The sequence below is a fragment of the Bombina bombina genome, chromosome 3 (genome assembly GCF_027579735.1).
Source record: "Bombina bombina isolate aBomBom1 chromosome 3, aBomBom1.pri, whole genome shotgun sequence".
Lineage (NCBI taxonomy): Eukaryota > Metazoa > Chordata > Amphibia > Anura > Bombinatoridae > Bombina > Bombina bombina.
The window spans coordinates 978722914-978740571 of record NC_069501.1 but is presented as its reverse complement, the minus strand read 5'-3'; the positions used below and the strand labels follow the sequence as shown (position 1 = coordinate 978740571).

Here is a 17658-nt window from a genome sequence, read left to right as displayed (position 1 = left end):
CCAGCCCGAAAGGAAGGCCACTAATTGAAAATGTTTGTCCAGAAAGGCAAACCTCAGAAACTGATGTTGATCTCTGTGGATAGGAATATGAAGATATGCATCCTATAAGTCCACGGTAGTCATATATGGACCACCCTGGGTTAATGGAAGAATTGCCTAATGGTCTCCATCTGGAAGGATGGAACTCTGAAAAACTTGTGTAGACTTTTGAGATCTAAAATGGGTCGGAAAGCTCCCTCCTTTTTTGGGAACCACAATTTTTTTTTTTTTTTTTTTTTAAGTAAAACCCCTGCCCTTGTATTAGGACAGGACAGATTACTCCCATTGTGGAGAAGCCTTACACAACATAAGAACGCCTCTCTTTATCTGGTCTACAGACAATCATGAAAGAAGAAACCTTCCCCGTGGGGAGGAATTTTTGAACTCCAACTGATACCCTTGAGACACGATTTTTAGTGTCCAGTGAACCTGAACGTCTCTTATCCAAGCCTGGTTAAAGAGAGAAAGTCTGCCCCCTACTAGATCCGGTCCTGGATCGGGGGCCGCCCCTTCATGCTGTCTTGGGAACAGCAGTGGGCTTCTTGGGTTGACTACCCTAGTTCCAAGCCTGGTTGGGTCTCCAGGAGGGCTTGGCTGGAATCTATAGATGAATTTAGAGACTTAAACAGACTCCCTAACAGCAATTGTCAAAGGACAAACAAATTTAAGCATAGGAACAATTTTCCTTGAAGTAGGAAATTTAACTCTATGCTTCAGAGCGTTTGTTTAATTATAAAAAAAAGAATAACCAGCAAGTAGCCGAAATTCATTTAATGTAATGCACTCAGAACAGGACGGTAATGTCCCTTCAATTCTGAAAGAAACAACCAAAAAAACAGCCACACTTTGTATAACAAAAAAAAACCTTTTTTTTTTAAATAAAAAAAAAAAAAGGAACATCTTATCTCTGTGTAGAAACAAAGTTTTTGCAAGGAACCGCAGAGCCCTGCCTGTGGTTCCTAATTAAATTGGGCGACCCATGTAAAACATTGTGGCATGGATAGTGTAATAAAATCTACACATACTAACATGTTACTGTCCTGCATTTGCTCTGTCTAGAGACACCAAAGAGAAAAGGACAAATAAACAGTTGACATACATCTTACTATGTCTTTAAAATATAAAAGGAAAACCATTTTAGTGCAAACTAATATCCCTCCAACTCACTAGGGATGGATTAGCAAACCAACAGTTGAAAAGGCTGTAATCAACTGACACCAAGAAAACTGTACTGTGTCTTTAAATGTTAAAGTAACACCTTAATATTTGAGTGTTAAACATTCCAGGTCACCCCAAGTGAAGCAGAAAGACCTTTACAAAACGGGCGCCTGTGGTTCATAAAGCTATTCTGGAAAAGGGTGGTCAATGACACCAGGCTCATAACAGTATGTAAAGAAATGCTGCAACAGCATGTATAAATTATCCACAAGAATTAGAGGCAAGACCTCAAAATACATATTTCCTTTTCAGTATAGGTAATGATCTAAGGCATAAAAGCTGACATGCAAAGTGTCAAAATATTGCTTACATGAATTAATATTGAAGGTAGTTCTGTAGTACTCATAACACATGGGGAACAACCCCATCTGTTCCTTTCATATAAGGGGCAAGATGTATGTACTGTTACAAGATTTAGGTCTTACTATGTCTATGTAAACGATGATACAAATCATTTTGAGCTGCACCTCCAATTCTAACTAAACTTTGAACTTGTGATGCCCCGCTGCCCATCGTGACAGGGAAGCCATCATCACACCCCAAAAGATCTCTACAAAACTCTAGACAGTGCAAGAGTAACCTCCCAGCTGCAAGTTGTTTTTAGAAACACAGCCAAGGAGGTGCCATGCGACCCATCCGAGAATGAGCCAAATAGCGCATACATAATGGCCCTAGCAATGCTTCGCCCATCGTGGGCATAGGCAATAATCAGTGCGAAGTAGAAAATACAGAGCATCTGTTAGAAATAAATGGTGCGTACATAATGGCGCTTAACTAAGCTCCGCCCACCGTGGGCGTATCAAGCTCAATCTGTGTGAGGCAAATTATGTAAAAAACAAAATGGAGCCTATGGTAGTCCCAAGCAGTAAAGTAATAACTACCAAAAAGGAAAAGGCACCAATTCCCTGTCCGGGTGCCGCCTCAGTAACCTCTGCAAGAGTGGGACACTGAAATTATCCTGTCAACTCAGCGCAATGCCCCGTGTAATGGCGCGCATACATGAGTAGAAACAGAGTTAAAAATGTATAATACATCTCCTAGACAGTTCCCCTTGAATAAAAAACCATTGGAACAGGATGCTTAGATAGGAGCACCCTGTCAGTCTCTCTATTAAACGGATGACACAGGGATAACAAACAAGCCACACACTCTTACAGTAATCCTATACTACCCATAAGTAGTGAAACAGGATAAGCCTCTCCACCGGCTGACAAAGTATTAATAGGCCGTTTCTGAGGTACAGAACTGCCCTTACAAAAAAAAAAAAACCTTACCCCCATTCCCAGGGATAGTCCACAAATACAGTGCTAAGCCATTTCTGTATGTCTCTTCTCCAGAAAATAAAGATTAGCACTTATCTTAGACTTTGTCTGCCCGGCAGCAAGGCATCTCACCAGGCTTGTGAAGTTCCTTTTCTCCTCTTAACATTGGCCTGTGGCAATAAAAAGTACTGAGCATTAACTTCCTCAGACTTTTACAATCATGGCAGTATACATCTATGGGAGGCGCTGTGAAAATCATGTTCCACAAGTTCCCAATGCTTTGAAGCCACCAAATGCTTCTCTTTTTGCATTGGAGAGTGATTTGGTCTAGGCTATACCCCCGAACAAAGCACACTGTGGCACTACTTTAAAAATAATAAACACTTGGTTGAAGAATCTATATCTAACAACTCAATTTGCCTCTTCCTATCACTAACACAGGCAAAGAGAATGACTGGGGTGGGAAGGAAGGGAGGAGCTATATATACAGCTCTGCTGTGGAGCTCTTTGCTTCCTCCTGCTGGCCAGGAGGTGTAATCCCATAAGTAAGGATGAAATCCGTGGACTCGTCATATCTTGTAAAAGAAAATAACACTTATAAATCCTGAATGAATAACAGGATACTGTGCCTTTAAAAATAGTAAATGCAACTATTTTACTGAGTTAAGCAAAAAAGTCTCACATTTAAACCGATTAAAAAGTTTTTTGCCCTACCATCAGACACCTCTCAGCCTCAACAGCTTTGCTGAGGCGCCTACCTGCCGACCGGTTTCCGGACCGCTCCTCCCAGCAATGCTTCAGGTCAGGCTTCAGAGCGCTAACAACCACTTGCTTTCTTAACCTTGCAGTTCTAGCGTAATGCCCGATGTCCTGCAAGCCTAACAGCTGAAATGTCTAGACAAAACTGGAACTCCGGAACGGATGCCAAAAGAAACTGCTGTCTCTAGTTAATCTAAAGCGTGCAAAAGTAGCCCCGCCCACCGTGGGGCGTCAACATTTACACAGCCCTTACCAGTTAAATCCAATAAAAAATAACCGATAGAGCCCAGCTTTTTACCCCCAACCCCAGTGCCTGTACATATGCTGTCACTATACAAAACCCCTCCATACATGGAGAGTCTTATGTTCCCAAGTCCAAGGATCCATTAGCCCCAAGAAAAATAAATGTATAAACGTATAAGTGCAGAGTCCTCTGAGTCCTTTGACTGCGCTTACCTTAATGCTGTCCGACAGCAGGACAGCTCCAACAGGTTTAAGAGGTCCTCTCCCTCCTATAGCCTTGTGGAAAATGATAGAGCCTGAGTTAGATATTGCTTAGGCCATCATGAGAAGGGCAGCATAACTGTATGGGAGGCGCAGTGAGAATGTCCCACCAGTTCCCATTGCTCTAAAGCCACCAAGAGCTCTACTGAAGAGACTGATATGTACTACGGCTAAACCCTAGAACAAAGTAGCACAATCTTGACCTACTTTAAAAATAATACTATTGATTGAAGAATGTAATCTAACACCTCACTTTACCTCTTCCTATCACTAACGTAAGCAAAGAGAATGACTGGATTGGGAGGGAAGGGAGGAGCTATTTAACAGCTCTGCTGTGGTGCTCTTTGCCTCCTGCTGACCAGGAGGTGTAATCCCACAAGGATGATGAGACATGTGTAAAGGTTTAGTTTTCAAAAAGTACTTTAGTTTCTATAAAGTAAAGTAATGGGTGCCGCAGAGTTTTTTTGGTTTTTTTTATATTTTTATTGGACAATATATATATATATATATATATATATATATATATATATATATATATATATATATATATATATATATCATAGAATAGCATCCTTAAATCTTAGCAAAAGTAAGTGATCCCGGCCATAGACCACTAGGCAAGACTATTTTATTGAATCTTCACCACCATCTTATTTGGCATATCCTAGATTCTGAAGGCCCACCTTCTATATAGAAAAAGTTATGTGTTGCCCGGAGGACCCCTCCAAGCCCCAGAGCCGTGTGCCGCAGAGTTTTAACTTGTTTTCTATTTATCTCTGATTGTGCAAACAAGGCTGTGTTGAATCCCTATTAGATCATTTTATATTCCACATAGCCTTTTTTGGACAGTCTCATTTATTGCCCGTTTTATATATATCTTTCCCTAATAGTTTCAGCATGGGAAATAGATAAGGCACAACTTAAAAGGGACACAAGTCAAAATAAACTTTTATGATTCAGATAGTGCATGCAGTTTTAAGTCACTTTCCAATTTACTTCCATTAGCAAATTTTGCAGTGTCTTTTTATATTGACACTTTCTGGGGAACAAGATCCTTCTGAGCATGTGCACAATTTCACAGAGTATACGTATACTAGTCTGTGATTGACTGATGTCTGTCACATGATACAGGAGGCTAGAAAATGGGAGAAATTTTGAATTTTAACTAAGCAGTAGATTTTTTTGACAAAGTGCAATTGCATTGTCTTTTTATTATGTATTTGTTAATTATGCAATTCCACTGCATTGAGTGGTCCTTTAAGATCAAACATGGCAGAGCCCATTCTTTTATAGAAGCTCAGTGGATTTTAGAAAAAAACAACAACTTTTCAGAGTTAAATTACAGGAAAATGGGACAAAATAAATAAATTAAAGTATATTGCAAAGTTTAAAGTGAATGTAAATTTTGATGCTAAAGTGCCCGGTATTTAAAAATTCGATTAAAAATAGGGGCACTTTAATTCATCAAAATTTACATTTCACTCGTGTTGTGAAAAAATACTTACCTTTTAAACTTGACAGCCGCTCCAGCTTCCCCCGGTCGTCACAAGCCATTTCTGATGTCAAATGTTGGATCGGTCATCCTCCAATCACTGCTTCCCCCGGGGGGGGAATCAGTGTCTGATTCAAGCCCAATTCCTCATTTTAGACCCAGGAAGAGGCTTTGCGACGGGTGGAGGAAGCTGGAGCGGCTGTCAAGATTAAAAGGTAAGTTTTTTTTTACAACACGAGTGAAATGTAAATTTTGATGAATTAAAGTGCCCCTGTTTTTAATCGAATTTTTAAAAACCGGGCACTTTAGCATCAAAATTTACATTCACTTTAACTACACATAATTAAACATTTGTATATTACAATTTAATACTGTCAATTATCCCTTTAAGTAGGGTGAATTAGTTTTACACTGAAAATATGTGATTTCTGTAAATTTAATCTAAATATATTAAAATTTTTAAAGTATATATAATTTAAACATACACACACACACACACACACACATAAAATCATGTGGATGCCCAAATCTTTCTGGCTCCTACATATTTGTTGTCAAGCCCTGCATTAGAACATAAGTGATTTCCAAGACAAGAAGTTAGTAGAAACATTTACAGTGAACCAAAAATGGGAAATTTTAGGATGATACATAAGAAGAAAGCTAAATTTACTTGGGAGTGAAGAATACCATCTTGTTTAGGAGCAACAAGTTGATGTAAGCTTTTGTCTGAGAGAGGCTTCTTAAACTGCTGCACAGCACCTACAAAACAAGCACAAAATAGAAAATAAAAAAAAACATCTCAAATTACTTTTCCCAACTGTGACAATTTGTGAATCTATAGAAAGAAGTAAAAACAAAAATGTATGCTTACCTGATACATTTCTTTCTTTCCGGGCATGGAGAGTCCACGATTTCATGCCAATTACTAGTAGGAATTCAACTCCTGGCCAGCAGGAGGAGGCAGAGCGCACCCCAGCAAAGCTGTTAAAGGGACACTGAACCCAAATTCTCTTTTGTGATTCAGGTAGAGCATGTCATTTTAAGCAACTTTCTAATTTACTGCTATTATCAATTTTTTTGTTCTCTCCCTATCTTTATTTGAAAAAGGCATCTAAGCTAAGGAGCATGCCAATTTTTGGTTTAGACCCTGGACAGCACTTGTTTATTGGTGAGTGAATTTATCCATCGGCAAGAACCCAGGTTGTTCACCAAAAATGGGCCGGCCTCTAAACGTATATGCTTGCTTTCCAAATAAAGATACCAGGAGAATGAAGAAAATTTAATGAGTAAATTAGAAAATTGCATGCTCTATCTGAATCACGAAAGAAAAAAATTGGGTTCAGTATCCCTTTAAGTGTCACTTCCCTTACCCATAATCCCCAGTCATTTGGCTGAAGGAAAATGGAAAAAGTTAACACAAGGGTTGTACCCAAGAACTGCCGTCTTAAATTTAAATAAGGGCGGGTCGTACACTTTCCATGCCCGAAAATAAATACATCAGGTAAGCATAAATTTTGTTTTCTTTCCTATGGCATGGAGAGTCCACAATTTTATTCCAATTACTAGTGGGAGCCAATACCCAAGCTAGAGGACAGAGAATGAAAGGGAGGGAGAACAAGACAGGCGGACCTAAACAGAAGGCACCACCGCTTGCAGAAATTTCCTCCAAAGTAAGCGTCAGCAGAGGCAAAAGTATCAAATTTCTATAATTGAATGCAATGAGGACTATGTGTCCACCTTTTTAAAAATGTTCCACAGAAGCTTCATTTTTTTAAAAAAACCCTAAAGGAGGGAAAGCCCTAATGGAATGAGTCTTAATACTCTAAGAAGGCTGCTGTCCAGTTACATGTGCTAACTTGATAACACTCCTCAACCAGCAAGAAAGAATATTAAGAGGCTTTCTGACTTACTTTTATCAGAAAAAACAACGAACAGGACATTTGATTGCCTAAAATCTTTAGATGCTTGAAAGTAACTTTTGAGCACGCACAACACTCAGGTTATGCAACAGGCAATCCTTCTGAGAAAAAGAATAAAGGACAAAAAAGGAAGGAACAACATTTTCCTCATTGATATTGCTATCTGATACTAAGTTGAGATTTTTTCCCAAGGTAGTAAGAACCGCCTTATACGCGTGAAAAAGAATGGTAAGAAAGGGGCGTGTCCGGGCGGTTGCCATGAAAGGCAGCAATATTGGAAACGGAGCAAGGACAGCTATAAATCTATTGTTTAGCTGCTGAACTAGCAGCATTCTGCTCTTATATTTGGATACTATACTAGCAGCACACAATTCTGAGTTGATTGCTACCACTTATGTGGGGTTCCTTCCTGTAAACCCAATCTGGATGGTTGAGGCCTTCGGCGGCACATATGTGAAGAGGTCTGCAATCCCCCCCTTCCCAAACAGGGGGTAAATAGCACAATATAGTGCGCTATCCGGCTGAAGCAATAACATATTGAGTCTCCTATTCAAGAGAGGACACCCATCTTCACTATACCACTCTATGTATAACTGCTCCTAACTTCCATTAAGCCCACACCACATGTAGCTATGAAGGTGCAGATGTTAGAGAGCGGTTGTACAGCTTCGAGGACCATTTTCAAAACCTCCACAAACTATTTGATAGCTGCTTTGCTGCGGCTACACCCTCTAAACAAAAGACCGCATACCCGTTACCAGAGCCATACGACCCAAGTGAAGGCCCCAGAGATAGCCATGACGACGCAACAAAGAAAAAAGTATTTCTGGCAGCGACTGGGAGGGTGAGAGGAAAGATGGCAATAATCGAGTGTACTCCTGTAAACCCTCAAGTTACGCGCATGTTTTCAGACCCTAGGATACTCCCGACTGCATTTGCAGAGTCGGCAAGCTGTGCAGCCGTTTCAGCAAACCCAACACGAAACAAGACACCCAGCACTAGGATGGGACAAACTATTTTTTTCACTAAGGCCTATACTGCGGCCTCAGTACGTCCCTTGGACACACGGAGTGTGATAACATCGCAGTATCAACCTCTCCCTGCTTGTATAACACCACTGGAACAGGAGGTGAACTGTGTCCACTACCCTGGCCATGCCTGTGAGATCCTACATCAGAAGGGCAAAATGGTATTATTCTGGGACATTATCACCACATAGGATTGGCGTGGGTTAGGTCTCAATCTCATTTAATATTTCCTATCAGGATAAGTTCTGTTCAATATTGTTCCTCAGATGATGACCTTTGGGTCTGATTGGTGAGCCAGCAGAGGACACCTCCACTGGACTGTCTTGTGTGGATGAATAATCTTATTTAAATTTAATACAATACATAGTGTAATACAATCTAATTTCATGTTAGCATATACATCCCTTTTGTTAAAATATACAATATATGGCCCCTACTAGCCCACAATCATCAGAGTTGTCACTTTAGTCTAGTTGTAATAGAGGGAGGACATTTGTCTAAAAGTTTACTAAGAATTGTGTTTTTTAACCCTTAAACTAATGCAAATATGATCACTTATGTATAAAGTTATATATATAAAATATGGGGGGAAAAGAGTAGTCTCACAATGTCCATAATAGCCCTCTGTAGCTTCATATTTTGATAGCTCTGTGAGGCCCAAAAGTGACCTCATGCACCAAATAGAGAGTTTATAGCTTAACAGGCTATTTGTGTGTTTTCTTATACTCCTTAAAATGGTCAGTTGAACATGTTTTGTATATGCTATATAATGTCTCTTAATTAAAAAAAAAAAAAAAAAAAGGGAAAGGTAAAAAAAAATAAAAAAATTCAAAGATATAAACTGAATGCATAGGTTCAAACAGAACCTGCGGCCAAACTAAGGACAAGGTTAAGACTCCATGGAGGAGCAACAGGAATAAATACAGGCCTGATCTTGACCAAGGCCCGAACAAACGATTGCACATCTGGCAGACATCAGGCAAAATAATTGACAGTACAGAAATCTGACCCTTCAAAGTACAGACTGCCAAACCTTTCTCCAGGCCATCCTGAAAAGATAAAATGCGAGGGATCCGCACCAACTCCAAGAAAAACCCTTCAATTTGCACCAATCAATGTATGTACTCCACACCTTATGGAAAATCTCACGAGAAATAGGATTACAAGCCTGAAGCATCTTATCAAAGATCTTCTCAGAAAAACCACGCCTAGCCAAAAACTAGGTGCTCAATCTCCAAACAGTCAGCTTCAGAGAGTCTTGATTCGAATGGAAGAAAGGTTCCTCACAAGAAACCTCCAAAGGAAAAGAGATGACATCTCACCAGATCCGCAAACCAGATCCTGCAAGGCCAGACAGGAGCTATTGGAATAACTGATACCCCTATCCTAATTGATACGAGCTATTACTCGAGGAAGGAGAGCAAACAGGTACACTAGATTGAAGACCAAAGGGACCTCCAGAGCGCTGATCAGAACTGTTTGAGGATGACTAGATCGTTTAGACGAGACGCCATCAGATCCAACTCCCCCTTGAGGGTTATAAATGAGAATACTTCCAGATGGAGAGCCCATTCCACAGGAAGAAAAGTCTGTTCAGAAATCCACTTCCCAGCTCACCACCTCTGGGATGTGGATAGCAGAAAAGAGACAATAATGAGACTCCGCCCACTGAAGAATGCAAGTCAATTCCTTCATGGCTAAGGAACTCCAACAAGATCCTCCCTGGTGGCTGACATATGCCACAGAGGAGAAGATATCCAACTAAAATCTGATAAAACAGACGGAACCTAGTTGAGGATAAGAAGAGAGCAACCTTCTCTGCTCTAAAATTTAAAAAACCTCAAGCCTTTAAGGAAACCCAAACTGCTCCCCAGCCCAACAGGCTGACATCTGTGGTCACAAACTCACGAGAAGGTCTCAGGAAGCCTGATCCCTGAAACAGATGGACCTGAGAAATCCACCAAGATAAAGAGTCTCTCTCTTAGGAAGTCTAAAACTTTCCTCTGAGAGACCAGAGAGGTCTCCATTCCATTGTCTGAGCATGCATAACTATAGAGGTCTCAGATGGAAACGAACAAAAGGAATAATGTCCAATGAAGCCACCATTAGACCAATCCTTTCCAAAACAGAGCCACTGATTGTCAGGGTTTTTCCCTGTTGTGTTTGCCATGTGCTGCTGGCAGCCATTTTACTCACCTCTCTTCCTGACTATGGTACATTGTGGGGGATGCAGCTCAATTCCTGCACTTCCTTTTATGGCCAGACTGGTGTGCATCATCCATGTGAGACAGGATGCAGTCTCAGAATTGTGATGTAATCACTTAGTATTTAAAGGGCCTCTGTTCAGTATGCTTTGCCTTTGCGTTGTCTTAGACCTGTTTGTGAGAGTTCCTGTGTATTACCTGGCTGCCCGACGTCCTTCCTGGTTCCTGACTCTGCTGTTTTCCTTGTTCCTGATTCCGGCTCGTCTGACTATTCGCTTTGGCTCCTGACTCGGCTCGTCTGACTATTAGCTCTGGTTTTGACTCCTGGCTTGTTATTTGACTTGTGGACTTTATTATTTTTTGCTATTAATAAAGGTATGATTATTTTTGCACTTCTCGTCTCAGTCTGATTCCTGGCACCCTGACACTGATGAACGATTAGAGGACTGAAGTAAAAGACAAGAAGAATTATGGATTTTCTAACATCCATCAAGAAAATCTACATGGACAGAGAAACTCCAGGTATGGCGCACAGCCAAAAGGGCCCTTAAAACCTTTAGAAAGATTTGAGGAACCGTAGCAGGTCCAAAAGGAACCTAGAGAAATTAGATGAGTCACTTGAGGTCCAATATGGGTCGTAAAGTTCCCTCTTTCTTGGGAATCACAAAAAGGCATGAATAGAAACCTAGACCCTGTTCTGCCACAGGTACTGGAACAATCACACCCAGAGAGAATAGGTCCTTTATGCAGTTTAAGAAGGACTCTCTTAACCTGGATTGCAGATAACCTTAACAAAATAAATATGCCCCTGATGGGGCAAGACTTGAATCCTATCCTGTGTCCCTGGGACATCTGGAATCCAAGCCTGTGGAAAGAAGGAAAGCCTGCCCCATAGTTGATCTATTGGATCGGGGGTGGCCCCTTCATGCCGACTTCAATTCAGAGGAAGGATTTTTTGGATTACTTCCCTTTATTCCAAGATTGACCGGATCTCCATGAAGTCCTGGAGAGCTCCGGCTTGGAAGAGAAAAATGAAGACCTATGTTGCTTGAAGTTACTAAAAGAACGAAAATTAGATCTGTCGAACCTTAGGTCTACCTTTCCTGTTCTGAAGGAGGAAGATCCCCTTCCCTCAGTAATTAGGAAATGATCGCAGCCAGACCAGATCCAAATAAAGTCTTGCCCTTAAAGGGTAAGAACAGAGGACAGAAGATGGAATTTGGATGTACCATCTGCTGACCAAGATTATAGCCACAGAGCTCTGCGAGCTAGAACCGCAATGCTAGAAAGTTTGGCTCCCAGCCTAATCACTAGCATTGCTGGCATCACAGATAAAAAATATCTAGCCTTAGAGCCTTAATCCTATTATGGATCTCCTCTATAGTAGTCTCCTCTAAAATTAGATCAGACAAGGAGTTGCACCAGTAAGATGCGCACTTGCAAATGTAGCAAAACTTGCCACAGGTAGCCATAGTAAACCCTGATGAATGTACATCTTTCATTAGGCTTTCAGCTTTTTAACCATAGAATCCTTGAAGCATTATCCTCTAGCGGGATAATAGTGCTTTTGACTAGAGTGGAGATAGCAACCTCTACATCAGTTACAGAGCTCCACAAGTCAAACAGAAAAAATCTGCTTGAAAAAACAGGGGACAGGGAATAATCCCCGTCTTTTCCCATACCTGAGCTATAATGTCCGCCATACGATCTGGAACTGTAAAAGGACATCCAGCCCCAGCAGTTGGATACAAACCAAGAACCTTGAAGTTGCAAAGCCACAAAGCTAACCACTAGGCTACATTGGCCTTCGTAGCTTGTATGTGTGATAGCAAACACACTGTTAAGCTTATAAAACTAATTTGGAGTCTCAGCAACAGTGGAGTCGGAGTCCTCCAAGGTAGCAAGAACCTCCTTCAAAAGCAAATCGGAGGTGTTCCAGCTTAAATCTAAAATTAACCACTTCTGGGTCTGCAGTACAAGCCACTGCAGACTCAGAATCAGATCTCGCACTCAGAAACCACTGAGGACTAATCTATAACAGAGAGACTTAAGCAAAACTTAGCAGAGTCAGAACTCTTGCAAAAAAAATATTCTTAGATTTCCTCCTATTACCAGCAAAAGGAAAGGCTGCAGAAACCGCAGAAGATAGTTTGCGCAGCAAAATCCCCTGGAAAAATACACCCCGAGAAACTGGATGAGAGGAATCGCAGGGCACTGCATGTGACTGTTAAAGCTTGGGACTTTAGAGGGGAAAGCAGAGGCATATAAAGGACAACATATATCCTTAGCGATAGACGGCTCTGAGAGGGTATTCTTATTTAGACAAAAACAGTTTAACAAAGGAAAATTATTATTTAGCCTAAAAAAAAAAAATAAAAAATTGGCCTAAACAAGTTGTGTTCTCTGATTTAGAGCATGAGCCGACCAATAAAGAAAGATTTGCATCAAGTTTTGATAATGAAGGCTGTTCAGGCTCTGAGGGAGAGATATCAGAACTGATGGAAAATACAGAATTTAACACACTACCCAAAAGTATACTCAAAGATCCTAAGGGGACTAGAGCTATACCTAAGAGAGGTGGGAGAGGACGGGGGCGGTCCAACTATTCTCAGGTGAACATTACCAGAGAGTCAATGGTTAGTGATCCAGAACCTAACACAGGTTTTTCAGTGGGCCCCGAAACAACCCAGAGGGGGGGGGGGGTATTCAGAGAACAGAAGTAACAAATGTTCAAGCGCAGAGATATCCCGTGAGGGACAACAGGAGCACAGGTACCAATGAGTGACTTCTGTTATTAATCTATCCTCTTATCAGATCACTGAAATCGAGAGAAAGGTCCTTGGGTATGGTCTAAATTTTGTTCCATCGAGAGATTTTGATTTATTCCAAACTATCCTTGATGTTAACAAATTAGTGAGAGATCTTACTGAGGAAATTTTTCTCGGCTTCTGAGAGTAGTGGTTTTGAGGTGGCTGATACACACTGCCAAATAGAAAGTCAAAGTGATTTGTCTTTTGGAGATGTTTGCGCACTTGCAGATCTGGAAGATCTAAGTAGCACACAGGAAGCCAATTTACTTACTATGCAATCAAGAAGGAAACCGTATAATATGAGGTCTCAATCTAATTTTTATCCCTTACAAACTAGGGGTAAGGGTTTGGAGGTTTTTCATAAAAGGGTCATTGAAGATTTAACACTATTACCCACTAACAAAAATAACAATCAATCTAATTTGTCAAGACTGGAGAGAGAAGCAATTACTAAATTGAAGAACAACAAATATATAGTTATTCACCAGTCTGATAAAGGTGGTAGTGTTGTATTGTTAGACAAGAAGATCTATATAAAAGAGGCACTGAGACAGTTGGAAGACCCCGAAGCCTATATGAGACTACCTAGAGATCCTACCATCCAGTACAAGGCAATACTAAAGGACTTATTGGATGATGATGTGGAAGTGGGCATTATTGACAATGAAACATATGACTGTTTATTGGTGGATAATCCTATAATGCCCATTTTCCACCACCTACCAAAGGTCCATAAAAGCCTAATTGATGTACAAGGCAGACCCATAGTGGCTGGAATTGGATCCCTACTGGAGCCAATATCTAAGTGGGTTGATCTATTTCTCCAACCTCTGGTTGAGAAACTGCCCAGTTTTGTGAGGGACACATCACATGTACTGGCCAAGATGAGTTACATTGCTTGGGAGTCGGGATATAGTGGGATAACAATTGATGTTGTATCTCTATATTCCTCAATACCACATGAGTATGGACTACAGGCGGTGTCGTACTTTCTGGACAGAGAGACTGATTTTTCACTGGAACACAGGGACTTTGTGTTGAGAGCGGTTCGTTTTCTACTCCAACACAACTTTTTTTATGTTTGACAGTAAATGTTATCTCCAGAGACGTGGAACAGCTATGGGGGCAAAATTTGCGCCCTCCTATGCAAACCTATTCATGGGTTGGTGGGAGCGGTTCCACGTCTTTGGGGGTAAGAGAGAATGCACACAATACATCGTCAAATACTTGAGATTTATTGACGACCTGTCGCTTATCTGGTCAGCAACTGAGCATCAAGTTAATATTCTGGTTGTTATGTTCAATAAAAGTAATATAGGCCTGAGTTTCACTTTTGAATGGAATCAGACCAGGATTAATTATTTGGACATAACACTTACATTTGATTGTGAGATAGGAAGAGTGTCCTCATCTCTCTACAGGAAACCTATTTCCAGGAACACGCTCTTGCATGCCCGAAGTAGTCATCCCAGACATGTGTTTAAAGGCATTGCAAAGGGCCATTTCATGCGGTTAAAAAGAAACTGTACCCGGGAAGAGGATTTCCTAGAAGAGAGTAAAGATCTAAAGTCCAGATTAAAGGATAGGGGCTACCCAAAGAATCTGGTTAATAAAGTCTTTAAAGAAATTTCTTTGGACAAAAACTGTTTTTGGAGGTCAAAGATAATAAAATGATGAGTCAACAATCAAATAAAACAAAAAGCTTACTCTGGCTACGGCCTTTTCAAATCAATATGACCAAGTTTGTCAGGTGATAGATAGGAATTTGCCCATCCTTCGTGGAGATAAGGTTCTACGTGAACTTATAGGTGATGGTTGCAATTTAGTCTGTAAACGGAATTTAACTTTGGGGAATTTACTTTCTCCTAGTATGCTGCAGAATGATTACAGAAGCAGTTCATGGCTGCAAGTTAAGGGAACTTATAAGTGTGGTAAAAGGACATGCAAATCATGCGACCACATGAATGTTTCTAAGACCTTTACTTCAGCACAGACATCTGAAATTTTTGATACAAAGGGTTGCATTAAATGTGGCAGTAAATAAGTCCTATATTTGATTGAATGCACACAGTGCAACATACAATATGTAGGCAGAACAATCAGGCCAGTAGGCAAACGGATCAAGGAACACCTTTCTTATGTAACCCACGAAAGAGCAGTTTCAGCCCTATCCAAACATTTTTTAGAGTTTCATTCTGGTGATGTTGGAACCTTCAGGTGGCAGGCTATTGAGCTCATTTCCAGACCACCTAGGGGTGGGGTGGTGATAAACTACAGATTCTTTCCAGGCAGGATATTTACTGGATACACAAGCTTGGTAGCCTGTTACCTGGGGGTTTCAACTCGGAATTTGATATAATAAATTATTGGCATAGATAGAGTCCATATTATTTATCTTTTTCTATTATGGAATAACTTTGAAGCATGCTTAGTCTTAATTGAAATGGTATTATCCATATAACTATGGGTTCTTTCCATAACAACTAATTTGGTAAGGGCACCTGAATAGGTAGGGTGATTTAATGAATAGGTATGTCAAAATCTCTTCCTATTGGGTACTAAACCAGGCTGGTTATTATAGTGCATTATTGATCTCTACTTATCTTTCTTTACTATAGTGTAATAACTTTGAAGCCTGTTTGGTTTTAATTTTAAAAAGGTATATTCCATATTATGGGTTCTTTTAACAACATATTTGGTGGGGGAATTTAAATTAAATTGGTTGAGTTATCCATAGAATTGGTATGTCAATGCCTTCTTCATTGGGTATTTATTCAGGTTGGTTATAATTAAATATGTATTGTTTATTTCTAGCCTTGTTGAGTTCAATCTAGTTTAATTTACTTATCTAACATAATAGTATCAAATTTGTTCCCCTGGTATACAAGTAAAATTGTTTGATATATCCTTGATATTCTAGATTTGCAAGTTATTAAATATACATATCTAATGGAATGGTTTATTTTGCACTATTTACCTTGTGTCCACACCTGGAATGTGGATGGCAGATAGATAACAATTGTCCCCTACTAAATGGCTAAGGAACCCAGAGCTCCTCTCTGGTGGTTGATGTAACCATTGAGGTAATATTGTCTGACTGGAACCAAGCTAAGGACTACTGAAGCCAAGCAAATCGCTCTCAACTTCAAGATGAGAAAGAGGAGAGCAGACACTTCAGATTCCCTAATCCCTGTGTCTTAAACAAGTCCGACTGCTCCATAGCCCAGCAGGTTGGTATCCGTGGTCACATCACCCAGGAAAGACTCCAGACGCACGCACCCTAAGACGGATACTCCTGAAAAACCACTACGGGAGAGAGTCTCTTGTCGACTAATCTAGATCTATCCTTTGCGACAGATCCGACTGTCCTATTTTATGGAGAATAACAAAGGGAATGATGTCCATGGTAATCAGACCAATTCCCTCCGTACTTTAAAAGTGAAGGAAAAGACAACTGCAGCCAAAACCAAACTCCCAACCATCTGGTTGCAAGATGGTTAAGCTATCTTTCAGACCACTAGAGCTTGCTGTTGGCTGGACAGAATTAAAGACCAGTGTGTTAACTACTCTCCCAAAATCATCTTGCAGAGAAAGGAAAAAGGAATAAATCCTTGATTATCTGACCTCAGTTAGAAATCTTCTCCTAGATAGAGAATCTGTTAAGGTCCCCAAATAAATCACCCTTGTAGACAGAACAAGGGAACCCTTCTCCAGATTTATTTCCTATCCATGGGAAAGTATATTGGACAAGATCTTTGACAAAGAGTTTGCTCAAATGAAGGTTGACACATGAACCATATAAAGTCCAGATAAGCACTGCAATATCCCAAGACTTAAAAGTCTTTCAGGATGACAAAACTCAGACTTGAGAAAATCTCAAGAAAACAATACACATCCTTCAGGTCTATGTTCGTGATAAACAGGCCCTCTTGAACCAAAAGGAGAATGGATAATACTTTGAAGGGCAGAACCCAGACTGGAACTATCACTCCTAGATTGCAGATACTCCAGAAGGACTTCCAAGGGTTGACAACGACAGGCTTATCAAGGTCATCCAAGTAGCTAAAACCTCCTTTAACAGTGCACAAGGTGTGTAAGCATACATCTGAATGATACCACTTCAGCATCAGACGAAGGAATTTTACTGTCCGCATCTGAGATTTTACCCTCAGAAACTACCAGCAAATCCTACTCACCCGACTTAAGAGAGAGAGTGATCTGAGTAGCAGAAGCAGAAACCTTACTATCTGAAAACGTTAAACGTCCTCTTGAATTTTCCCTGTAGGTAAGGCAAAAACAGATAAAGCCACAGATACCGCAGAGGATACCCGAGCTGCAAAATCTGTAGGCAAATACACTCCCCCGGGAGATTGAGAGGACCGCAGGGCATGTGACAGTGAAGCTTGGGACGCTTAAGGAGAAA

The 17658-nt window shown here is 40.5% G+C and overlaps 1 protein-coding gene across 1 annotated transcript in view; it reads right to left on the bottom strand.

Moving 5' to 3' along the window:
• Positions 1-17658, bottom strand: part of LOC128652572 (uncharacterized) — a 194019-nt gene that overhangs the window by 119104 nt on the left and 57257 nt on the right. The window contains exon 6 of the mRNA XM_053705504.1: positions 5945-6033. Coding sequence (XP_053561479.1) covers positions 5945-6033 — 89 coding nt within the window. The remainder of the gene's footprint in view (positions 1-5944; positions 6034-17658) is intronic.